The sequence below is a fragment of the Humulus lupulus genome, chromosome 1, assembly GCF_963169125.1.
Source record: "Humulus lupulus chromosome 1, drHumLupu1.1, whole genome shotgun sequence".
NCBI classification, from domain to species: Eukaryota; Viridiplantae; Streptophyta; class Magnoliopsida; order Rosales; family Cannabaceae; genus Humulus; species Humulus lupulus.
In genome coordinates, this window is record NC_084793.1 from 281,964,506 (window position 1) to 281,991,576 (window position 27,071).

Genomic DNA, 27,071 nt, shown 5'->3' on the forward strand with positions numbered 1-27,071 from the left:
TTCGGAGGTGAAGCATTATTATTGGGAGGAGCCTATTCTATATAAGCATTGCCCATATCAAGTTATTCGAAGATGTGTGCCTGAGGAGGAGATGTTGTCAATCTTAACTCACTGTCATAGTCTGCATTGTGGTGGTCATTTTGGCGAAACAAGAACAGCTGCGAAAGTTTTGCAAAGTGGGTTTTACTGGCCTACATTATTTAAGGATGCTAATGATTTTGTCAAAAGTTGTGACCGTTGTCAACGAGCTGGGAACATATCGAGAAGAGATCAAATGCCGATGACTGGTATTTTGGAAGTTGAGCTATTTGACGTGTGGGGGATAGACTTTATGGGACCCTTCCCATCATCGTATAATAACAAGTATATTTTGCTTGCGATGGATTATGTTTCTAAATGGGTAGAAGCCGCAGCAACTCCTACTTGTGATGGGAAGGAAGTTATTAAATTCCTTCATAAAAATATCTTCACTCGATTTGGTACTCCAAGAGCTATTATTAGTGATCGGGGAAGTCATTTTTGCAATAAGTGGTTCACCGCTCTTTGTGCTCGCTATGGTGTTCATCATTGAAAAGCATTATTTTATCACCCAATTGCAAATGGCCAAGCTGAAGTATTGAATAGAGAAATAAAAGGTATCTTGGAAAAGACAGTAAATACTTCGAGGAAGGATTGGTCGAAGAAGCTCGATGATTCACTTTGGGCTTATCGCACGGCATTTAAAACTCTGATTGGTATGTCACCATATCGATTGGTGTTTGGTAAGGCTTGTAATCTACCGATGGAACTGGAGCATAGAGCTTATTGGGCTGTGAAAAAGTTGAATGTTGATCTCTTCATGGCGGGGCAGAATAGGCTTATGGAGTTAAATGAACTTGAGGAATTCCGAAATGAAGCATATGAGAATGCGAAGATATACAAGGAGAAATCGAAGGCTTTTCATGATAAGAGAATATTAAGGAAGGATTTTCAACCAGGGGATAAATTTTTGCTCTTTAATTCTAGGCTTAAACTTTTTCTTGGTAAATTGAAGTCGCGATGGTCTGGACCGTATACGGTAGTCTTCTCACTTCCTTATGGAGCAGTACAAGTTCATAGTGAAAAGACGAGAGATTTTAAGGTGAACGGACAGAGATTGAAGCATTACTTGGAGGGTCCGGTGGAGACATGTAGGTTCGTGGTCGAGTTGGAACTTATTTGATCTGAAACTAAAGCAGCGTCCGGCTAAATGACGTTAACGACAACGCTCTTAGGAGGCATTCCTATGTTTAATTTTAATTTTTAGTTCAGTTTGTTTGTAAAAAAAGTATGAACAATTTTTAGTTTTTATTTTTTTTAGTTGTGGTTGGACTTATTATTATTATTTTTTTAGTTAGTTTTTAGTATTTTTTTAATGTAATAGAACCGTGGAAATCGTGAAAACTCAAAAACAAAACAAAAAAGAGAATTTGGCATTCTGGAGAGAGGGTTGCGGCGCATGCAACAAGAGCCGCGGCCCTTGACGAAGTCAGAGAAGGAGGCTCGGGTTTGAGGAGCGCGCCGCGGCGCTTGGAAAATTCCCAGAAACAAAATTTGGGGCGCGTCGCAGCGCTTGGAGGAGCGCGTCGCGGCGCGTATGCGGGTCCGAGGAATATAGGGGGTTTCCCTCTTCCATTTTTGCCATTCTCCCCATTTTGAAAAAAATCCACAACCCATTTCTCTCCATTTTCTCTCTAAATTCCTTTCTTCTACCCAGAAATTTCTTCCCAATCTCCCTATTATCTTTTGAATCCACATATAAATTCAGCCACATATTCCTTTCTCCTTCCCAATTCCTAATCTGATTTTGAAATCCCTAAATACCCAAAAATTCTTCAATACCTAAATTTTCAATTTCTATCAATTGGAGTGGTGATTTTATGCTTACTTGGTGCAATTGGAGAGTTCAAGAGGAGATTATCATTGTCAAGTAAGTGTTTCTCCAAATATTCAGATTTTTGTTGGTAATTTCTTTATATAGAAGGCAAAGAAGGGGTTTTTGATTGAAGAGTATAGTGGGGATAGTGTAGTATTGAAGTGAATTGATTTGCTCTGTTTGAGAAGTTATTTGGAATTGGGGGAATATTGAAAAAAACAGGGGAGGTTCTGTCCAGTTTTTCGTAGCATACTATGGGACCTAAGAGAAATCCTTCTCGGGCATCCTCTTCTAGGAACACCAATAGACCATCTTCTTCTAGGCCATCCACTTCTAAGGAACCCGAACCACCCCCAGAATATGATGTTACAAAATTTGTAAGTAAGGCCGCTTTTGAGCGCTATACAAGGATTCGTAAGAGGAAGGTAATCAGTGAGAGGGGTTTTGAATATACGGAATCACCATGTGCACTCTCAACTTATGAAGAAATTAGGGGGGAAATTCAAAGAAGGGGTTGGGCTATGTTTGCTGCAAAGGATGTTAGTCATGCCAACTTTTCCGTGGTGTTAGAATTTTATGCAAACTATGTGGAGATGAAGAATACAGAAGTATTTGTTCGAGGTGTTCAAGTTCCGGTTGGTATAGACACTATTTCTGAATTATATGGTATGCCAACGTATGAATGGGAGGATGATGAATATCATCAATGGGCTCATGGGGATAATATTAATTGGGTCCAGGTGGCGAAAACTTTAAGTATACCGGGAGCTCGGTTTACCGTTGTTGGTGGTGTGCCGAAATATCTGTGGTGCTATCAATTGAATCATGTGGCGCGGGCTTGGGTGCACTTTGTGAGTGCAAGGCTAATGCCGACAACTCATATGTCGGATATCAACAAGGAGCGGCTGTTGTTGGTTTATGCCATTATGACTGGCATGACAATTAATGTAGGCCGAGTGGTTAGGAAGAGTATGAAGGATATCAGTATGTTGACCACTACGGGAGGATTAGGTCATGTTTCCTTAATCACAGATTTATGCCGAACATATGGAGTGGTTATGTTTGGAAGTGATGTTGTTCGGAAACCTATGTCGGCAATTTCTAAGAATAGGGTAATGGGGTATGAACTACCTTCCTTAGAAGCACCACCACCTCGGCAGCGTGCCGTTGATAAAAGACCCTGAGTAGATGAAGTTGACGAAGAGGATAATGAAGCGGATATGGAGGGTACGATTCTGGAGGAGCATGCGCAAGAAGTACCGGTTGTACAGCCGCCTATTCAACCTGCGGCTGGTACTTTTGATCTCTACATGCAGCTGATGCAGAATCAATTCCAGTATTTGGTTCAGCAGAACAATTATCAGATTGCGCAGCAGCAGCATATGCAGCAATACATGGCGCAGCAAAGTGAGTATCAAATTGCTCACGTGGACCAGCTAAATGCATTAGTAAATCGGTGGTCTCTCTGGAACGATGAAGATGTGGCTCAATTTCCTTTACCATCTCAATTTGTCCCGCATCAACCGCCGCCGCTGCCTCCACCATTTTAAATGTCTTTGGTAAGTCTCTTTTCCTTTACTTTTGTTTTATTTTGTTATCAAACATTGGGGACAATGTTTAGGTTAAGTTTGGGGGAAGAGATTTATTGTTGTTTGGGTCGTGTTTGTGTTGTTTTGGTTTTAGTTGTGTTAGTCGTGTTTTGTTTAGGGTGTGAGTTGAATCAAGTTACCAATGATTAGCCAATGATAATATGATTGAATGATGAACTGTGTAAATTGAATGGGAATAAAGCTAAAAAAAATCTGTGTGCTTGGTTGAATATTTTGTTCTATTTTTATTAAACACTTAAATAATTGAGAGCTTAATCATGAATTTGATAAATTTTATGTGATGGAATAAACTTTATGCTTGCTAAATTTGAAATAGAAAGGGAAGATTGGATTGGTTTATCCTAGAACTTGTTTGCTTGCTTTTTGAGGCGAAATTTTAGATCATGCATGCTTAGAAAAATGATTTAGACAAATTTTTGGACCGTTTGAGCCTTTCAAGCCAACCTTGTTATGTTTAATCCTTAAATACCCATTGTTGAGCCTAAATTGACCCTTTTATTGATTGACATTTGCTTGAGCTAATAACTTGAAAACCTAACTTTTATTTTGTCTTTCCCTTGCGTGTACCATGAACATATATGAATGATAATTGGGATTGATTTGTAATAGGGGGGTTATGTATGACAAGTTGTGTCAACAATGGAGAAAATACATTTTGAGAGAAAGAAAGAAACACAAACAAGAAAGAAAAGAAAAAATATATATATTTCAATGATAAGATAACATTACACTCCAAATTGTATTATCAAGAACTAAGTTTGGGGGAGTGTAATGTTATATATATATATAAAAAAAAAAAAAAAAAAAAAAAGGAAAATTTTTGTTTGTGCAATTTCTCTCGAAATGATAAGATATTGGGAACAGTGGGATTGGACTTGTGATTTGTATTCAATTTAGAGTTGGTTGGTTAGTGTTCATGGTATATGTTGAGCTTAAATGACTTTCTCATCCACCTTTGCCTAAGCCATTTAGTTATAAGCTTGAAAAGACCTATTGATTTCTGAGCATGTTTTGTCTACATTAGTGGAGATTAGCAAGTATAGCAAGCTTATGGGATATTATTTGGTTGTTGGATTGGAATGGAAACTTAGTGAGCATAAATGAATTCGATTACATATTATTTGTTAATCATGATTTTGAGAGCTTTTATTTTTGTTGTTTAATTGAATGGAATGAATGTTTCAACTGAAATTCTGGATTACAAGTTGAGTTCCTTGAAGATTATATAAGTGAGTTATTTGTCATAGCTTGAGGCTTAGTATTGTTGTTGGCTTGATTCGAAACTGTGTGTGTGTATTTTAGTTATTTGTTGAGTTGTTTGTTTTGGTTTACTCGAGGACGAGTAAAAGTCAAGTTTGGGAGAATTTGATGAGTCCATTTTTAGCATAGTTTTAACATGTGTTTAGGGTAAGTTTGAGTCATTTTGGTGGAGTGTTATGCGGTATTATGCTTGTTTTGGTATGTTTGCAGGAAATAGTTGAAGAAAATGTGAAGTTTGGGAAATGACTGAAAAATCAGCTGAAATTGGGAAATTTGTGCTAAAAGTTGACAAGAAGAAAGTTGAAGACTCATTTGTGGAGATAATTGGTAGATTTGGAGTTTGGAATCAAGATTTTGGAATAATTAGAGGGGCCGCGGCGCTTGAATGGAGAGCTGCGGCGCAAGGGAGAAATAGAGAAGGCAAATTCTGGAATTTTTGAAGGGCCGCGGCACCTGAGGGAAGCGCCGCGGCGCTCGCCGAAGTCAGAGAAGGGGCGCGCTAGGCATAGATGCGCGCCGCGGCGCCCGGATGCTAGGGCCGCGGCGCGTGTGGCTGAGCGTGACTTTCAGAATTGTCGAATTTGTTAGATTTTTTAGGGTTTTTGTTTAAATACGTTTTTAGAGTTAATTATTCTATTCTATTCATAATTAGAAAGGGGGAAAAGTCATTAGAGGCAGAAGGAAAACATTGAAGACCTAGAGTTTGAATTCTTATTTTCTTCTGTAATTTCTTATTGGATTTCATGTTTATATTTAATTTTATTGATGTCATTATGTCTGCTTTGAACTAATCTTGTTATTAGGGTTTTAGTGGATTCTTCTTGAAACTTTTGATATCTTAATGAAATTTTCCTGAATTTCTTTCTTCTGCTGTGGATTATTTATCATATGCTTAATGCTTGTGAATGTTTGATCATCATTTATATATTTATATGATTTTAACCTAAACTCTGAAAAGAGAAGGATAATTATGCTATAGATAAATAATCACAATTTTATATTAGACGAAAGTACTTTTATGAATTGTGTAGTTTGGGGATTATGCGTTTAAAGCCTGCAATATATTGATTTACCACAGAGACATAGGAAATAGTATATTGTAAAGAATTATAGATCCTAACAAGACTATAATTTATAATTGTAATCTGCTACCACAATAGACTTAAGAAATCTTGAGAATTGGTTAGAAATCATAAGTGGATGGTTGATGAAACTAAAACCTTAACTTTTGCATCTATTTGAATTAAATCAAATTTCATCTTTGCATTTCTTTAAGTGCTTAGTAGTTTTCTTAATTTTTAGTAATAGTTATTTTATTTATCAATCTGAAATTATTATTCAAATCAATTAGAGTTAGAGGTTAATTATTGGTAATTAATAGCAGTCTTCGTGGGATCGACACTTTACTTATCATATATTACTTGATTAGACCGCGTATACTTGCGTGTTACATTTTAGTGATCATCTATTCTATTTGAATTTGTGATATTTGGATATAGTTTATTTAAACATTAAATTCTTTAAATCTCTAAAAAAAAAAATTGAAAAAATCCTAGAATTTGCTTGATTATCTCTTGAGATTTAATTTATTTTTGTTTGCATAAGTTTGTCCAAATGTTCACATAATGATTTGATGTTTTTATATTAAATATCTATTTTGAAAACAATTTTAACTTTTCAAATTAATTACATAAACTTTACTTTTATTTGTGATTTTCTTTGAACTATTTCTATTATGTAATTTTTGAGTTAAGCATTTGACATCACCAATTAAAAAAAATGTGTGTTTTTAATTTTTCTTTTGCTCGAGGACTAGCAAAATATTAAGTTTGGGGGTGTGATAACTTTACAAAATAGAGTTATTTTACCACTTTTTATGTGCTAATTGTTGCTTAATTCTTGAGTATGTAATTGATTTATTAAGTTTTTAAGTAATTTTGAATTTATTAGTCTTATCATGATTTTATATGTTTTTGTGTGTTTTTATAGTTATTTTGTTGTAGTTTAATTATTTAAATTATGTGTTTAGTGAGAAGTAAAAAAGTGTGTGTTTTATTGAAACTAAATGTTAAATTAAATTAAATTTTAATTATTATTTTCAATGAATTAATATGATTTATTGGATAATTGAAAATATTTAATTTTGATTTAATTTATGTTTATTTTGTTAGGGATTTTGGTGTATTTTTGCTCTTGAAAGGCAAGAATAATGAAGAAAAAAAATGGCATTTCAAGGAAAAGAAAGTAAAGATGTGGCATTTTCTAAAGGCCCAACAACAAGACAGCCCTTTGCCGTCCAGCCCAGGCCCACGCCTTTCAGTTCGGCCCAGCCTTTCTCCCAGCCGTACGGGCCCAAGCATCCCCTTCCGAAGCAAGCCCAGCCCGCCTGCCATTTCTCTTCCAGCCAAAGACTCCACCTATTGCCTTCATCAATGCCCCAGCTCCTTTCCACGTGACCCATCAGCAAGCCTCCATCCAGCTGCCATCGAAGACCTCTTCCAAGCGCAATCCGAAGGCTTGCCATTCTCTCACCCAGCCGCCTCAGCGTGCTTCCCTGCCACAAAGCAGCCAACCTATGCATGCCATTTTTTTCCTTGAGCCCAACAAAGGCCTACTACTTTGTACCATTGTTCCCTTTGCCAAAAATACCACATTTTTACTCCACTTTCTACACATTTTACCAAAAAACATCATTATTACACCCTATAATTTACTCATATTTGTCATTTTATAATTAATTTAATTAATTAAATTATTTTAAATTTATTATTTTAATGCCCATTTTTTGGCTATAAATAAGGGAGTTTGGGTCCATTTTGGAAGATATTACTATACCATAATTTCTACACATTCAAAACCTCTCAATTCTCTTCATCTTCTTCTTCTTTTTGGTTACTTTCTATGTATTTTTAGAGGAAAAATTTGGGGGTTTCTCCTCCAAATTTTCCTATTTATGTTTGTAATTTTTAGTGTGTATTTTCTATTCTAAATGTTTTTAATCTTTTTAAGATTATTAAGGTGATGATGAAACAATTTGTAACTAGATAGTGTTTATTTTGTATGTTGATTTCACATTTTGTGCAACAAAGTTTATGGAATTTTCTTCTTCAAATATCTTCTTTCATCTTAAATATCATGTATTTTGGATTGTTAGCACATATTCAAACTTTGTTCTTCATTAGTGCAAATACATAATATTCTTTGTGTAAGATGTGTCATTAAATGGTACACATCCATGCTTATAACAAAAATATTATGTTTTGCCTTATAAATAATGTTCATTGATTTATTTGTTATTTCATTAGATTGATTTACACTAAATGCTTTGAAATTATAATTTTGAAAAGTGAAGAAAAATCCTATCTTTTTAGAAGTAATTTGTGCTTAAAATTATAAATCTATTTGGAAAATGATAGTTTGATTTATTTTAACTATCACTAAAACTTGGGAATCAATGTACTTATAAATATTATTGAACTTATATTTTGTGGATTCTAATTCTTAATAATCTTATTTTACCATCTTGTTTACAATTTTTAATTTATATTATATATATTGTCTTTAATATCTTTATTATTATCTTTTATCTTATTTTCATTATACAAAAATCACACCAATCTTTGGAACTAGGTTATAATTTATTAATTTTGGTTTAAAATAGTTTTCTTTTCGATTTTAGCCAACTCCTTTAGGTTCGATCTCGTGCTTACACGAACACTATATTTCATATACGATTCGTGCACTTGCGAATTATAAATATTTAAAACATATTCGTTTTGGGTCCATCAGATGCATAAAAGGTAACCCCAAAATCGCACAAACAAGGAAGAAGAAGAGTTAGTTTTGTCACAAGGTAAAAATGAAATATGAAAAAAAAAATATATTAAGTTATAAAGTAATAAAAAAACATCAAAACAAATAAAAAAAATGTAAAAGCTGAAAATGTAATAATGGTTAGTGAGTAGGTTAACTAAAATAGTTAAAATAAATAAAATGAAAAGAAATTTACATAACTACCCTTCTATTTTAATAAACTCTCATTAGTTATAAAAATATGGCATAATCAAGATTTGTTACAAAATATATGTGAAAAAACCCCCATAAAAGTGATTAAATTTATAAAAAGCCATAAAATCATTATTCTTAAAAAAAAAAAGCCATATTGTTGTAAACTTAAATAAAAAAACCCATATAAAGTGTAATTTCCACTTATTTATTTGTGTTGGAAAAATAATTTATATATATTTTACAAATTGGATATCATGAGATTGACTAAAAAAACTGTATGCATAATTTAAATACATACCATTACTCTTATATAAATGCATTCCTAAGATTAATTCTACTAAAAATCCCGTTGATTTGATTGCCATTTTATGTATATTGGCAAATTATTCTCCAAATTTAATATTTTTAATGTTAAAAAGTAAAATTAGTTTATATTTTTTTAGACTATGTGTTTTACCTTATTATTTATTTGAACCTTGTGTTTTGACAAATTATTTTTTGGACCTTATGTTTTGTAAAATGGTTCAAATAGGCCCCTAAACTTGATTTTGATAAACAAAAAATTAAGTATAACAATACAGTTCTTAGGCAGAATGACTGTATTTTTGTTCTGAGTTGTTAGTTTGATGAATTATTTGTAATTTTAGTTCAAAAAACTTTGATCAAAATCGAGTTTAGAAATTTATTTAAACTATTTTAGAAAACACAGGGTCCAAAAAGTAATTTGTCAAAACACATGGTCGAAACAAATAATGAGACAAAACACAAAGTCTAAAAATGTATAAAACCTTTTTTTTTATTTAGTTTTGCTTCTTTGTTATAATTTTGTTTTATTTTTATTAAAACTAAATTTTAAACATTTAATTAATCAAAATATAATTTTAATAATTAAAAATATTTATTTATATTTTAATTTTAATTGTTCTAATTAATTAATTTATAAAATCAAGGACAATTTGGTTTTATTTAAAATTATTTTGATAAATTCAGATTCAGAGAATCATTTCTAGCCAATTGACAAAATGTGGAGTCCAAAAATCCAAACTGAAATTTAACTCAATATAAGGAGCAAAAACGTATAAACCACTCAAATTATTAATATCTCTACTAAAATTGATGGCCAAAGAAAAGGAAAATACTTGAATTTGCCATGTTCAATCCGCTGTTTACATTAACTTGTCACATAAACAGTCATTAGTGCATTTTCCTTGTCGAAATCGGACGATACATACAAATACAAAACTACAAACAATAATAATAATAATAACAACAACCCCAACTAGAGGACTAGTAACTATATTTATACATAAGAAATGCTCTGAAATGGCTACGACTTGACTGATTTGAAAACAGCTTGTGGAACTTCCTCTCAGCAAAATTAGAAGCTCTCAGAATCGTAACAATAATTCCAATAGATTTGTTACTGAAAATGTCATATAAATACATAAATATAAATAACTAAATAATAGCATCACCGAGCTGCATTCTAAATATGCAAAAGCGGAGATCAACCGAATGGCTGCCTATATGTCTTGTGACAAGCATGGTATTTACCTTTGCTTAACGATATCACTGCTAAACATCTACTTTGTTATTAGTGTTGTCTTTGACAAATGCTAATTCGGAAGCTAAGGCTATATGATCGCTACCCCATTTCTGCAAAAAAGTTGGAGGTACATAGATTTACTTGAGTATGTAGCTATATAACAATTTGACTGAGATTAATAATTCAGTTACTTGTAATAAGAAGCTGGTGCAAAAAATAATTGGAAGACCAAAGTGGGAAAGAAAGAGACTACACCATAGGAAGATACTTTTAGACAACTAATTCATACAGCATAATTGCTTTATTTATCATTACCATTGGAGCTGACTATTAAAAATTCAGCCATATGACACATTCGTCAAGACTTGAACTCCGCACCACTCACCCACTTGAGCTAGCATCATGAAGCTCATTGGAATTTTCTTTGTTACTAAAACATTTTGAGAATTATACCTTTGTTGGGAATCCTGGAGTTGCTTGCATAACATGTTTTGGTATAGGAGATAGCACTTTGACTGTCTGTAACCCTTCAGAACGCCTGGATAGCAAAACAAAGTATGCTTCATTTTGACGTGATTCCATTTTATTATTATTCCAACGTGAGGGAGCATTTAACAGAAAAGCACACCAGAAAGGGAAGAAACATAAAAGTATTTACCAAATGTAGTCAACTGTTCCCAAGAAACATCTATGATAACTGGTTACAAGGGGCTCTCCATTTGAGTCTCTAGTCCCCAAACAATCCTGCAAAAATATAGACAGATTTTTTTAAAAATTACAATAATTATCACCTAAAACACGGAAATTGGCTTACAAGATTTACCTCGACTTCAGTATACGTGCTTTTAAGCTTCAAAGGATGTTCTAAAAAAGTACATGTTGCATTGCCTGTTGCAGTTTCTATGTCTGCAGGAGTCCATAATGATGGGTCATAAAAATTTTCCTCCACTTCAAGAGGCTGCTCCAGATCCAAATCTGTAGGCAAGTCACCTTCAACTCCAATGTTTGATGAAGGGTTAGAGTTCACAGTGCCTGATCTTAGCAATTGACCAGGATCGCAAGAAAAATCCTCTTCATAGTTGTGTAATGCCGATAAAAAAGTACTACTATCTTCAGCTATATTTCCTCCACCAATCATGGTTTCATCTAAAGTTAAATTGTCAACTTTTTCTTGTACCTCAATGCTAGTAGGTGAAAATGCCAAGTGTGCTTGACTTGTGTCCGAGAAGTCACCCTGCCTGTCACTACAGACTTGCAGGGGGGATGAATCTTCAGAGTTCTGTGGAGAAGTCTTGTTAATATCGCATGATGAGGTAGTCTGGCTGTAGGCCTTTGCATCAGTCTCAACCATGAAAGAACAAGTTACATCTGGTAAGGACTGCAAAATATTATCACAGCTTTTTCTTTCCTCTTCTAAATAATTGGTCGGTTCAGAACTTCCAGTAAATAATAAATTGATTGAGTTATCCATTTTCTCAGGAGTCAAATTACCAGTTGAGGAGCCACCCTCACAGTAAGATGTACATATATCTTTCCGTAAGCTAGCACCTGAAATACCATAAGTTGATGTACAGCTATCACTAGGTTCATAGACAGGAGTCTTCTGAGTTTCTTCCTTCACTTCATCACCTACTTTGACATCATTTCTTTCATGATCTGTGCTGGTGCTTGACCTATCATTCACACTCAAAGCATTATGAGAATGAAGTTGAGAGAAGTTCTCCACCAAGGGCAAGTTCTCTGGACTGCTATCTAGATCAAATGGTTTCTGCATGTCTAATGATGATTCATTCATCTTGACAACTTCGTTACCTTGTACCATTAGTGGAGCTCTAACCAAATTATCACCAGACTTGACACTGAAATTGTTTTGGCAAGCTTTCAGTTCAACATTATACGGGGTTATTTCCAAAATCCAAACGCAACAAGTTAAACATTGAGAAGTTGACTTGCACAAAACCTACCCATAATTAGGATTATAAGTTCTTTGTTCACGAATTTCAGCAGAAGCTTGTCCTGACAATTTATTCCTATCAACTACTGACAAATCTAACTGCAAAAATAATAACAATTATCTTATTTGGAATTCATGTCCAGATAGATCCATTTATCATTAAAAGTATGATGCCGATTACATTCATAATTTACTTATTGCTTAATCATAAAATCTATAAGTTGACAAATGATTACCTTCTGTTCTGAGATATAATTGTATAATGGACTCTGACACCAAAAAAAAAACGAAAATTCAATTGGGAATAATAGTAGATTAGATTGAAAATATGCAATATAAATAAAAACCACATCCTAGACCAAAGATTGAGTGGGAGAGGAAACCTTTGGGACACAATTAAAATCCCCACAAAGAACAACTGGAGCATCACTCCAGACCTTTGAAACTGCATGAGCCCTATCAAGGAGCGTCCTGACCTGTTTAAAAATACATAGGCATATCTTATTAAACAAATCAAATTTAACTTAGCAAAATTACCAATGCTATGAAAAGAAAACTTAATATCTTGCCATTGTCATTCACACATTATACTATTATCGGCAAATGGTTACCAAAAGAAAACTACATATATAGGTTGAACTCATATAGCTTCAAGGGAAAAACTAATATCATGTATACATTATCTTAGAGCAGCATCAGTCAGCCTAAAATTAACTATGGCTGTCAATCTATAATATAAAAGCATACGTTTTGAATAAATACGCAATTACCTGGCCAAGCTTGATTTCTCCTCTTCTAGGGTTGAAAAGCACATGAATGTTACAAACTACAACTTTATTTGAACTGGTTGAGCTGCAATGCAGAAGATTACTTATATTTTTTGTTCTAGCATAGATGAGGATAAAGTACATATACTTAAATGATCAACCAAATAGTATGAATACAAAACAGAGAAAATCAAGCTTAAATCATGCCAATGAACTTATTTATTATTTTAGTACAGTATTTCTATATTTCACAGCATTTTAATCATTCTTCTTCATGGTTTCTCCAAATAATAAGGTCGACAATAACTTAATAAGAGATGCTCGTAATATGAATTATGTTAGTCCATCCAGTAACTCACTTGAACCAAAATACTCAAGTTATTCTGACAACACTCAATTGATAGACAGACATCACCACTTTAAAAACTGTCATAATTTTAAACAACAGTATCAGACAGAAAACACAGCTTTATTAATCTCTATTCGATAAGAAAAAGCACCCTTAGATATGAGCCAAACCAATTACTCAAAACAATTATAAACCGCTCAACCCAGAAATATATTTACCTTGTTGGTTGGTAAAGTACAAATTTCACAATGATGTAAACTTTGATTGAACAAAAGATACAAATAAAATATATAAACTGGAAGCAAATCATTTAAATCAATAATTACCTTGTCTGTAGAGCTGCAGCATTTTCATCACATTTTTGACTTAGCAACTGTTGAAAATAAAATTAACATCTATCCCGTTAAAAAAAATTAAAAAAATCAAATTAAAGCAACAAACTTTTGGTGATTCAAAAAATTTCAAAAGATGACATCTAAATTACCTCCAATACACAAATCTGAGCAACATTATCTCGAAGTCCAAGCTTATTAAACTCTATAGATTCTTCATGCAGCAACTTGAATCTAAAATGGAGGTACATACCATCATAAACTAGACAACAATAACTATGTGGTGGATCTTTAATTGTCATCCTTTTTCAATTCAAGAATACAGCAAATGGGACAAACAACGGATACTGTAACTCTTGAGCTATTTTAGTGCTCAGATGATCAAATACATGTCACTACTGTAGAGATTTAAAAGCACTAAAGTCACGTTTAGTGCTTAGAGCTTCAGCAACATCAATTTCTACCTTAGCTGCATTGATCTACATACCAGAGGTTCATTTAGATATATTGTGGGAATTACAGACACACAACATGAATTAAATCATCATGAAAGTAGGATTTATCACTACCAATACCACCATCATCTACAAAACTAAATTGGTGAAACCACACAAAGAATATGAAGATTTATATCACTGCAACAAGGGACTGGATATCCTACTTTGATAGCTAGATCAAGAATAAGCATGAATACGAACAAACCACTCACTTATCGAGTAAACCAACATCTCCCTATCCATATGGAATACTATAGATTAAAGAAAGAATGTCCAAAATCAAGCATGTAAAAAAATTGGAGTTGAAAATATAAAATTTACCTCGATGAACGCCAAAATATTGCACACCCATCAACATGATAACCAGTCCGCCTCTGTATGACAACCAAAGCATTCATTAGACTCCTGTTTATTTTCGTTCTTTCTTAAAAAATAGCAAACAATTATGATGCCACAAACCTATAAGCAGGTCAATATCACAATAATAATTATAAAATAAATCTTACAACATAGAGATAATTTTTTTCTTTCTCTTTTTTCTTTTTGGATGCATAATGACGACCAAAACCCGCCCCCCTCCAACACACACTCACACACCCAACTACAAGGCCAGAAACAAACTTGTAAGAATAACCCTCAATCCCATCAGAGGTTATTCTGCATTTGGTGGAAATAGAAAAAGGAAAAACATAGTTATAATTTGATTGTTCTTCTCTGTGGTAAATAGAAGAGAAAATAAACTTTTTCTTTGTCTTCATTATTAAAAAAAAAGAAGAAGAAGAAGAAACCTTAGATGTTCTTGATCCTTGTATCACATAGCTTCAAAAGAGCCAAAAAAAATTCTGAGCATACCTTCCAAATGCCACTGTATCCTCGAAACTTTAACTCCTCTTCTAGGCCCTGAAATCTATCGACCTCCTAAAAACAAAATAAAAGCAATGCAGGTTAAGACAGTAACAACTTGACTTATAAAACATGATAATGCTTGAGAATGATCAGCCACCAAGCCACAAACTTAACTTGAATTTCATACACCAATTCATTTTGAGGAAAAAACAAACGTCAAGAAAGGCGCAGAGCATAATAATGAAGTTACGAAAGAGATCGCACGAGTAAGAATGAATGTGAAAAGAAATAGTGAGTTTGGGAACCTGAAAACAAATTATATCAGTGGACCACAATCCCAGCTCGAAGAGTATATTTTTCTTTCTCCATTGCCAATCCAACATGTAACGAGGAATGTGATAGTAAAGTCTGCTTCGGTGGTCCGTAGCCAGATAGTCAGCCAGTATATTATACGAGAGAATTGTAAACCGCTCTGCTTAGAACCCAAAACCCAATAATAACAATTATATTACTAAACAAACCCCAATACCATAACAAGCACAAAATAGCATAATAAGGCTCACTTACCACTAGTTGATGGCGGTGAAGTTTTGGCAAACTCCCAATTTCGAAAATCTGGAGGCCGAGGCCGAGGCCGGTATTGATGAGCTAGAGCTACCCTGCGCGGTTGATTATGTTCAAACGGCAGAGCCGGAGGCCGACGAAATTGTTGGTTCTGATAACTGTAAGGTGGAAATGGAGGTCGAAACTGCTGGTGGTTCTGATAGAAGCCCGGCCGAAACTGCTGGTTTTGATTAGGATGAGGTGGCCGATCCGGCATTGGAAACTCGGAGTCATTCCTGAAGCTTCCCCCCTCACCTTGGTGGAACCCTAGATTGGCCTCCCGGACTGGCCGGAAATGGGAGCCATCGGAAACGTAATGGCCTCTTCTTCCACCAATAAAGGGACGGTCGGACAAATTCCTCCGCGGGTGGTTCCGACCACCACGGTACTACAATAGAACATACATAAAAATATATTCAGAGACAGAGTTTATGATTTGAAATTACTATATATATATATATATATATATAATAGACGAATAGGGAAAACATTACAGAAGACATGGAGGTGGTGGTTATGGTAGAAGATAAGTCGGTGACGAAGAGTCGGAGACGATGAAGAGGTCGCCGCATGAAAGAGTCGAAGGGAACTCAACTGAGTGCCGTTAAAAAAATAAATAAAAATTCCAAATCAAAATCAAAGTCCAAGTCCAAGTTGAAATTAAATTAAGTATTAAATCAAAACACAAATACAGTCGAAGTGATCATTAAGTAAAATATTTTAACAAAATTTAGTATTAGATTAAAACTAAGAAATAAATAAGTAACATTTTACTGATACCATCGTTACATATTTCTAAAGTCATCTCTATGCAGTCGAAGTGAACCAAAACTACTTTATGTAAAAGTTTGTTCCATACCTATTTTTTGAGTGTCACTGTCATAGCTCCATATCATGCATATTGTACAGGTCACTTGTTGGGCACTTGTTGCTTTGACTAATTATTGGATCAAGCACAATAACTTAACTTAACTTTACCTATTCAATATAATTAAGAAGAGTAAGGACTAGATAGAAAGAAAAAAAAAAAGGCGACAGCTTCTGAAAGAGAAAGCTTTTCATTTTCAATGGTGGCAAATAGCTAAAAGTTATTTACAAATATAACTCATGGTTGGCAAGATAAATAATAGTGACTAAGTAGATGTAGGTCATTTTTTTGGGACTGAATCACTATGAAACTTTCTCTATCCACTATTTATGGGCACTAGAAACATCTGTTATACTTTATTTAGCTCTCACAAATCTTCTCAATATTATTTTTTGGGTGTTAGACGAGTTAACGAAAAAATGAGGTTCATTGAGAACCTCGGAAATCATCTTGCTCGATTCTTAGAGGTCCTCGGAACTTGGAGCAACAAACTTGCTTGGTTCATGGAAAACCTCAGAATCTGGAGCAATCATCTTGCTCGATTCTTAGAGGTTCTCGGAACCTGGAGCAATAGACTTGCTTGGTTCCTGGAAAACCTCGAAACCTGGAGCAATCATCTTGCTCTGTTCCTAGAGGTTATAGGAACGTGGAGCAATAGACTTGCTTGGTTCCTGGAGAACCTCGGAACTTAGAGCATTCATCTTGCTCGGTTCCTAGAGGTCCTCAGAACCTTGAGCAGTAATCTTGCTTGGTTCCTAGAGAACCTCAGAACTTGGAGCATTCATCTTGCTCGGTTCCTAGAGTTCCTCAAAACCTGGAGCAATAGCCTTGCTTTGTTCCTGGAAAACCTCGGAACCTGGAGCAATCATCTTGCTCGGTTCCTAGAGGTCCTCAGAACCTGGAGCAATAAACTTGTTTAGTTCATGGAGAACCTCGAAACCTGGAGAATTGATCTTGCTCGATTCCTAGAGGTCCTCGGAACCTAGAGAAGTAGTCTTATTTGGTTCATGGAGAACCTCAAAGATCTTTTTATAGTCACTATTTGCTACGCTCAGGTTTGAGGCATTTTAAATGGCTTACAAGAAGACTCGTGAGGCTATTCGCACCAGAATCACTATTTAAAGATCGACGAAGTCGAGCGATGATACGTCCAATGCCTGAAGATATGGTCCTCATGAAAAAGATAGTTCACACGATAAGTTAGCCTTATGCAAGCTTGAAGACTGACTTGGGGGGCAATTATTATACCCATTTTTGGAGTGTTACCACCCATCGGCCCAGATCATGCATAATGCTCAGTCACTTGTTACTTTGTCTAATTATTGAGCCAAGCCCAATAACTTAAGCACACTCAAATGTAACCCTAACTTCTCAATATAAATAGGAGGAGTAGGGACCAGAGAGAAAGAGAGAGAGAGAGAGAGAGAGATAGAGAGAGATAGGAGCGACAACTTCTGACAAAGAGAGCTTTCCATCTTCAATGGAGGCAAATAGCTAAAATATATTTACAAATGTAACCCATTTCAGGCAAGATGAATAATAGTGACTAAGTGGATGTAGGCCATCTTTTTGGGGTTAAACCACTATAAAACTCTCTCTATCCATTAATTCTGGGCACTAGAAACATCTCTTATATTTTATTTAGCTCTCACAAAATCTTCTCAATATTATTATTTGGGTGTTAGACGAGTTAACGAAAAAATGAGTCAACAATTTGTATTGGCTAAGTCATCGATACAAATAGAAACTATATTAATTATAAAAAGAGAAAGAAATATATTAATGCATTGCAAAGTTGCAAACAAATGAAATAGTGATATTTGTATCTAAGACGAAACTCGCTGTATCCTAATAGAATTTAGAGTCATTGCATGGTCATGTATTGGCCGAAAATCACAAATCAAGATAAATAAAAGGTATTTAGGATTTTCACTCCTAACTACTACCATTGATGTATCATGCCCTGATTTTTTTAGGCCGTTAAAAATGCTCTCAAAATATTCACAATAATGTAAAGTAAGACTTATGTTAACTCTCATCACATGTGGCTAACAGAATACTCACGTGACTCTTTACTCGATGATGTGTATTAGCCACGTCAGCACTACGTGTGTAATTTTAAATTTAAAATAATTTAAAATTTTAAAAAAAATCTATTATCTTAGTAAAAAATAATTAAAAATAGATTTTAAAATATAAAACAAATTAAATTAATTTTACACTAAAAAAATAAATAATACATTAATTAATTAGATATAAAATTTTAAAAAAAGATATAAAAATAAATCACAAAATTAAAAATCAGATCATTAAAAATAAGGTTACAGATAATTTTTTTTTTAAAAAAAAACTAAAACTAAATAAGAACATTAAAAAATAAAACTTTTCTTCTTCTTCCCTCCTCCTCCATCTTCTTCCTTCCTCAATCTACAAGAACCTTGACTACCGACCCCCTTGCATCGTCGTCCCCATCCACCTAGCATCAAACGAGCCCCAACCACCTTTGACCTCGTTCTAGATCTGAGCCATCCAATCTGCATCGTTGGCATTCTAAGTCTGGGCCATTGATCTGTGTCGTCTTTGTTCCAGGTCTAGGTCGTCCGTGCCGTCGTCGAGCCCCAACACCCAGCCCCCATGTCGCCTCCTTCCACCCAGCCACGTCCCCTTCCACTCAGTCATCTGTGGAAGTTCATCGTGGATCTAAGAAACAAATGGGTCTCCGACAACACCAGATGGAGAAAATGAAGATGGTGAATGAGGAGCTTCTAGTGATGGGTCTTGAAATCGACATGCCTTGGTTTGTCTAAGTTTTTTTTTTTCATTTATTATATTGAGTTTCAGATCTGGTGTTGTATGTTGACTTCATATTTATATTTTCTAATTTTTTGGATGTGTTGTGGTATTTGTTCAAGCAATCTTAAGCTTATTGTGTTGTGAAATCTATTCGAGCAATGTGTTGTGAAATATGTTCAATCAATATTGTCATATTGGTGTGTTGCAGAAATCTCAATTGATCCATTCTGGGTGTTGGTTGAACTAGCTAGACTGAATTCATGGGATTTTGAAAGCAAACTTGTGATTTCTGATTTTGGTGTTATCGATTTCTCTAATTGAGATTTTGATTGTGTGGTGTTGAAGTTTTTGTTTCGAATCTAATTTGAATTCTAATACTTCTGATGAAATAAAAAAAATGATGTTGAGTTTTTTATTTTGAGTACTATATTAATAAGTTGGATTTGAATAATGGTTTGAGTTTTAGATTGATGTAATGATATTAATTTTTTTCCCATTGAATCTGGGTTGGAGATGAACTAATTCTATTTTATTTTTCTAATTTTTGATCTTTTTCTCTTTGAAAACATCTGATTATATTTAAGTTTACTTTGAATTTAATTTAGTTTTAGTTATAAATTTGAAAATTGGATTTTTTTATAATAAATGTAATTGTTTTTTTAAATATGGTTTTATTTTTTTTTGTCAAGAAATATTGAATTCGGTTAAAGTTAATGTTCATAAGTATAGATATGAGAAGAGATCTCTTCCATCCAAGAAAGCTCATCGCCTAGCCTAAGGGCATGCTTAGCCAATCCATGAGCCGTAACATTTAAGTTACGACTAACATGAGAAAGAGCCCCTTGAAAGTTAGACACTAAAGCTTTTATATCCGAAAAAATGACTCTCATCTCATTGTGATACATAGTAATTTTATCCAAAGCTTGGACCAAAGACAATAAGTCAGTGAAGAAAGCTTTAATAGGAAGGCCAATTCCTCGAACCCATGTTAGTCCCACCAATAGAGCAAATGCTTCTGCCTGAAACGCTGATAAGAGACCTGAATCATAAAAACGCCATATATAAAAATCTTTTCAATCGACCATTCATGTAAGAAATTATTTATTTTGAAATTTTATAACCAACAAGATCTAAAGGGTGGCTATTTGGTTATGTACTAAGGTATTTTCTACCTTGTAGCGGTTTTGCAAGGGATGCTATAATATTCTTATCTGCTGATAAAACAACCACTCCAAAGCCAACCATATTAGTGGGTGCTGAAATAGTTGCATCCACAAAAAGAGCGAGATCGTGTATTTCCATTTCTTCCCTCCTTTGATTTAAAGACATCCCTCTTGTGGGTACTTGATCATTTTGAAATAATACATTTCTTATAAAGTCACAATAAGAGGATAGCCAAATCAACACTTGTTGTGGTGTTCTTGCATGTTGATCATGAGTTTTCTTATTTCTTTCAAACCAAACAATCTATGCCACAATTAGCATCTTTCCAAATGAATCTTTTTCTAAAATTTCATAAGCATATAGTAAAACACCTTTGAATGATATGTCTCCTTTTTTATTTAAGAGGAAAGGGTAGCCCAATAGCTTCCATATATATTGTGAGAAAGGATACCAAAAAACTATTATGATTGGTTAAATACAAATGATAAAGTGTTAAAATACAAAAAATGTATAAACACTTAGTAGAATTTACATAGTGAAGATGTGAATTTGAGTTTCGATTGTAGGCACTTATAAAATGTAAATTTGGGTCCAAAGTGATACATAAGAGTATCTAAGGGTTCCCAAAAAGTTTGGTGGCATTTGGAGCATTTTTGGGACCTTTGGAAGTGTCCAAAGTCAGAGGGAGTGGCGATATGTCGCCACCCAAGAGGCGACACATTGCCTGAAGGCTAGGGTTTCCAGAAACCCTAGCAGGTGATGCATCGCCTACTGTATAACGTGGACATACGTAAATGCTCCAAATTACGTGTTTTACAAGTCTAATCCTATTGGTTGGACTTAATGATGGTGTCTACTGTATGTATGGGTCAAAAACAGTGATTTGGGAGACTTGACCACTCTCTCCAATCTCTCTCTACCCTCTCTCTCTCTAGCTCCAAGAATCTCTAGTTTTCTCCAAGAAAGTGCTTGACTTAGAGAGTTGAAGGCTTGTTCAATCTCAATCCTCATTTCCTCAAGAGAAGGCTTCAAGCATCAATGGTGGTTGGGAAATAGAGTATTAGGATAGCGTTACAACGTGTATAAGCCTTGGTTTTTATTTGGTTTGCTCAAAGTGGTGAATTTGCCTAGGGTTTGAAGCTTCATCAAAACTTGAAGAACACCATTGTTCTACTTGAGTTTGCATGTTCTTTCTTAATCTTTTTTAAGTCTCTGTCAATCCAAATTTTGTGTAGATTCTATTTTTTGTGGTGGTATTATCTCACTCTCCCCCAACATTCTAATACTCTATAATTTGAGATAGCATATCATGGAAGAATCTAACTTTGAAGGTTTTCTATGTCTTGGACAAAGACCTAAAAGTCTTGGAAGAGCCCAAGGAAGATGATACTCAAGAACTTGTCAAAGACAGGAAGAAGCGCAGAGAAGATGAATTGATTTGTAGGGGTCAGATCCTCAATGCTCTATCGGATAGGCTCTATGATCTCTACACCAACACCAAGACCGCCAATGAGATTTGGGAGGCCTTGGAAAAGAAGTACAGAGTGGAAGAGGATGGTACAAAGAAATTCTTTATTACTCAATATATGGAATTTAAATTTTATGATGATAAACCCCTTCTCCCTCAAATTCATGAGTTGCAAATTATTGTGAATAAATTGTCTACTCTTAAAATTGTATAGTCGTAACAATTTCTTGTGGGTGCCATTATAGCCAAGTTACCTCCTTCATGGAGAGGCTATAGGAAAAAAATGCTCCATAGAAATGAAGAGATTTCTTTGGAGGAAATTCTCAAACACTTGAGAATTGAGGAGGAATCTCATTCTAGAAATATGAATGATGAGAAGTCCAATGGAGAGACTTCTAAGGCCAATGTTGCAACAAATCCTCCTAACAAGGGCAAAGAAAATGGCAAGAACAAGAGCAATGGCCAAAAACCCTTGGGCCCCAAGAAGAGTGAGGGACAATTCAAAAGTTCCAAGGGACCTTGCTTTGTGTGTGGCAAGAATGGCCACTTTGCTAGAGATTGTAGGTTCAAGATGAGCCTTAACAATGAGGCAAAAGTCAACTCAGCCCAAGGGGAGCTAGTGGCAACACTAAGTGAGGTTGATGCCATACATGGAAATGTGAGTGGTTGGTGGTATGATACTTGTGCCACCATTCATGTAACCTATGATAGATCTCTATTCAAGACCTTTGAATCTTCAAAGGAAGGGCATGAAATCCAAATGGGCAATGAGAAAAGGTTCACAGTTGAAGAAAAGGGAACTATTGACTTGTTGTTCACAATTGGCAAGAAGCTTCTTGTAACGACCCAAAATTACTAATAAGGCTTAAAGACCTTGATTAGTGTGCCAGGAGGGCATAATTGGAGGTTATGTGAATCAATAGTGTGAGAATGCATGTTTATGAGTATTGGGTAAGCATGCGGGCCTTGTTCGACTGGTAAGGGCTTAATCGTAATTTTGGCCCGTTAAGGCATAAACGTAATTGTGTGTGATAAATTGTTGAGACCACATTATTATGTGGATAGGTAGATATATATGTGTGAAATATGTGAGAACCACATTATTATGTGGATAAATATGCAGCCGGTGACTTGGGGCGATCCTAGGGAGCTAGATAGCAGGAAAGTCACAATGGGGCTTAATGCTTGACTTTGGGTAAGTCAGGGGTATTCTAGGTATCGTGTAGTGATTTGGACTATCGGGTGATGAAAATAAATATATGGAGATATATTTGAGGTTAGAATGCTTAGGCGGGAGTACTGGGGAATTTTACTATTTTGCCCTCGGGGACGTTTCCGGTACCCCAAGCTTTGGGATTAGTCTAACAACCTAAGGATATACTTGGAAAGACTTAGAAAATACTAGATAGAAAATTTAAACCGACCTCTCAACCTTCTCTCCCTTCTCTCTCTTTCCTCTCCCTCTTAAGGAAGAAAAACTCTGATTTTGTAAAGGGAAACAAGCTAATTTCTGGGAATTGAAGGAGATAAGTTAGAGGATTAGCTCAAGAACTAACAAGGACTGAATTAGAGCCAAGGGTGGAATTTGAGGCTGGAACTTTGAAGCTAGGTCAGGGAAACTCGTGGAGAGGTGATGCTGCAGCTAAGGTGCTAAGCTAGGGCTCGGGGATCGGATCGCGCTCAAGGAGCATCGCTTATAACTAGCTCGTTTGAAAGCCAAAGGTAAGAAAACTATATCCGGTTGAATAATTGAATGGGACTAAGGGCTCCCTGATATATATATATGATTGAGAGAATGGTATTATGCCATGTAAATTGTAAACCAACGGCCTAAGCATGCCACGGTTAACTTGCGCATCGGCCCTAGTAATTGTGTAAGTATTGGCTATAAATGTTGATAGATGAGATTGTTGAATAATCTAAGTATAGATGAGGTTTGTTTGTACCTGGAAATATGCTTACATGCTATGGACTGAATGATTGAACATGCTTATAAAAGTACTTGATTGTCATTTTTATGTATACTGTATATGTTGTTTTCTTGCTGGGCCTCGGCTCACGGGTGCTGCGTGGTGCAGGTAAAGGCAAGGGCAAGATTGATCAACCGTGATTGGAGAGCTCTGCAGGGTGAATGTACATGACAGGCCGCTCAACCGCCACGGTTGAGGAGATTATAGGGACGAGAGGACCAGAACCTTGTATTTTGCCTTAGTATGGCTAATGTTTACTTTTAATAGTTGAATTTTGTAAACCAGCTTTTAAACATTGTTTTGGGGATCCCTTCTGTAAAATTGTTTATGATTTATAAAATGTATCTTTTGAGGCCAAGATGTCTTTTAGCCCTAGAACACTTTAACTAATACATGTTTTGATTAAATGACTTGATTAGCAAGTCTCACACCTTTATAAACACACAGTGTAGCGGTCTTGGCTATCCAGGACATTACACTTCTACTCACCAATGTTTTGTATGTACCGGAAATGAGTAGAAACCTTGTGAGTGGAAATTTACTTGGCAAACCGGGAATCAAGGTTGTGATAGCTTCCGGCAAGCTTATTTTATCTAAAGACAATGTTTTTTTGGAAAGGGATATGTTTGTGATGACATGTTCAAACTTTGTACTTCTATTGACCATGTGAACAATAAAGTTTCTTCTTATTCTTCTTGTTATATGCTTGACTCAAATTCTATTACTTTGTGGCATGTTAGACTTGCACATATAGGATTTAGCACAATTAAAATGGTTGTCAAATGTGGATTAATTGATTGTGATAATGTCAAGCATGAAAAATATGAATTATGTGTTAAATCTAAAATGGTAAAGAAACATTTTACTAGTGTTGAAAGAAACTCTAAGTTGTTAGATTTGATACATAGTGATTTATGTGAACTTAGTAGGATGTTGACTAGAGGAGGAAGTAGATATTTTATTACTTTCATTGATGATTGCTCTAGGTTCACATATGCATATTTGCTTAAAAATAAAGATGAAGCATTTGATTTGTTTAAAGTGTATAAAATGGAAGTTGAAAATTAACTTGAAAGGAAAATTAAAATACTTAGAAGGGATAGGGGTGGTGAATATTTTTCAAATGAATTTGACTTGTTTTGTGAAGAACATGGAATAATTCATGAATGTACAGCCTCTTATACTCCACAACAAAATGGTATAGCAGAAAGAAAGAATAGAACATTTATTGAGATGATTAATGCTATGCTATTACATTCTAAATTGAATTTTAGTTTGTGGGGTAAAGCATTGCTATCAGCTTGTCATATTTTGAATCTGTTCACGGTGAAATCTCGTCAACGAAATTAGATCGGAAAACTCAATGGTAAGTTAGGTGATGTTTATATAAGAACTGAGAATAAACTTTAAGGAAAAGCAAAACACGGATCAATGATAGAGCAAGTCTTGGTATATTTCTCAATAGCCTCTGCTTACAATGAATTTCCCAACCCCCTTTCAGGTGGTGTTCCAGTTCATTTTATAGTAGACTCTAATGGCCTTAGGTACATGGTGGTCAAGGAGACCAAGTGGTACATAAGTACTATGTCAGGGGAGTGGCTTCAGAGGTTATTTTCGTACATCCAGTACAAGAGCAGGTGTCAGGAGGATGTCTCCACTACTTGTCTGTACCCATGTCTGATGAGTGGTGGCAAGCATAGTGGCGCAGGTGATAGTGGTGTCGCCTCTGACCTTTGGCCGTAGACGTACGGACCATGACTCTTATCCCAGCAGTCCCACAGGTACTAGTGTCCGTACTCAGTACTAGATCGTACAAGTATGTCCCATTCGACTCGTATTGGAGCCTCTAAGCATAGGGGTCTCAAGGTGTAAGGAATGGGACCCTTGGTGTGAGGTGGAGATCTTGGGTCCTTGGCATGAGATGCCTGAAGCCTCCCGAGGTCACTCACGAGTCTGAGCGATAGGCATGTGGCCCTGGCAGATGTATAAGAATGCGTGGCGAGACGCCCTCCTTGCGACCCCCTTGATGGCGTGGCTCCTTAGCTGTTCACGAGGCCCTCCTCGTCTCGCGTGGCCATGTGATGGTGTGTGCAAGCCTCCTCGGAAGCTCTCACAAAGCATGCTTTCAATATAGTGCCCTGCCTCGTTATATGAGGCTCTCAATATGTCGCGTCCTCAGAGGAGCCCACCCCTCACATGGCCCCTCGCCCGAGTGTTTTGTCATCGACGTCTAGGGATGTCCCCTAGCCTCGCTAGCCCCGCTCGATGGTACCTAGCGTGGCACCCTGCATGGCTGTCGCGGCCCACCCCTCGCATGGCCCCTCGCCCATGTGTTGGCCTCGCGATATGGGTGGCCTCGCCCATGTGTTGGCCTCGCGAGATGGTTGGCCTCGCCCATGTGTTGGCCTCGCCCATGTGTTGGCCTCGCGAGATGGGTGGCCTCGCGAGATGGTGGCCTCGCCCATGGGCTGGTGCGCGCGGAAGGAGGCCTCGCGAGATGGTGGCCTCGCCCCTAGTCTGATGCGCACGGATGGAGGCCTCGCGAGATGGGTGGCCTCGCCCATGGGCTGGTATGCGCGGAAGGAGGCCTCGCGAGATGGTGGCCTCGCCCCTAGTTTGATGCGTGCGGATGGAGGCCTCGCGAGATGGGTGGCCTCGCCCATGGGTTGGTGCGTGCGAAAGGAGGCCTCGCGAGATGGTGGCCTCGCCCCTGGTTTGATGCGCGCGGATGGAGGCCTCGCGAGACGAGGGCCTCGCGAGATGGGTGGCCTCGCCCATGGATGGTGCGCACGACGCTTAGGAGCGTGAGGCCATCAGGGCTGCTGCTTAAGAGGCAATGGCAATTCGGGGTTACCCCCAACTCAGCCATATTTTTGAATGTCTATGGGACTTGAGCATACGCTTCTAGCCTTTCAAGGATGTATTTTTTTGGGCCTCAACAGGGCCTACAGGCTCGAGTCCAATTGCATGATTAAGTGGCCTTTATCCCTCTGTTCTAATCAGGGACTAGAGATTTCTTATTTGGTGGATTTTTGGCATCCACACTTGCCCCCCAGTCTATAGGGAGGCCTTTAGGCGTTCTTGTAGACTCTTCCGTTCCTTTTTTTTTTTTTTATCATGTTCGAGGTCCTTTGGAACCCAC

The 27,071-nt window shown here is 36.1% G+C and overlaps 1 protein-coding gene across 2 annotated transcripts; it reads right to left on the reverse strand.

The window, feature by feature from the left end:
• Positions 1-9,889: 9,889 nt before the first annotated feature.
• LOC133807380 (carbon catabolite repressor protein 4 homolog 6) lies at positions 9,890-16,411 on the reverse strand. Of its 2 annotated transcripts, XM_062245690.1 has the most exons (16): positions 16,161-16,411; positions 15,631-16,054; positions 15,369-15,535; positions 15,070-15,135; positions 14,539-14,591; positions 13,873-13,954; positions 13,715-13,761; positions 13,043-13,124; positions 12,656-12,748; positions 12,509-12,541; positions 12,283-12,371; positions 11,142-12,177; positions 10,977-11,062; positions 10,772-10,856; positions 10,327-10,428; positions 9,890-10,195 (listed from the first exon to the last, which is right to left on the reverse strand). In XM_062245690.1, the coding sequence occupies exons 1-15, from the start codon at positions 16,236-16,238 to the stop codon at positions 10,348-10,350; spliced, it is 2,502 nt and encodes an 833-aa protein (XP_062101674.1). In that variant the 5' UTR covers positions 16,239-16,411; the 3' UTR covers positions 9,890-10,195; positions 10,327-10,347. The 2 variants fall into 2 exon arrangements, with proteins under 2 accessions (XP_062101674.1, XP_062101665.1); XM_062245681.1 differs by having other exon boundaries at positions 9,890-10,428.
• Positions 16,412-27,071: the final 10,660 nt, after the last annotated feature.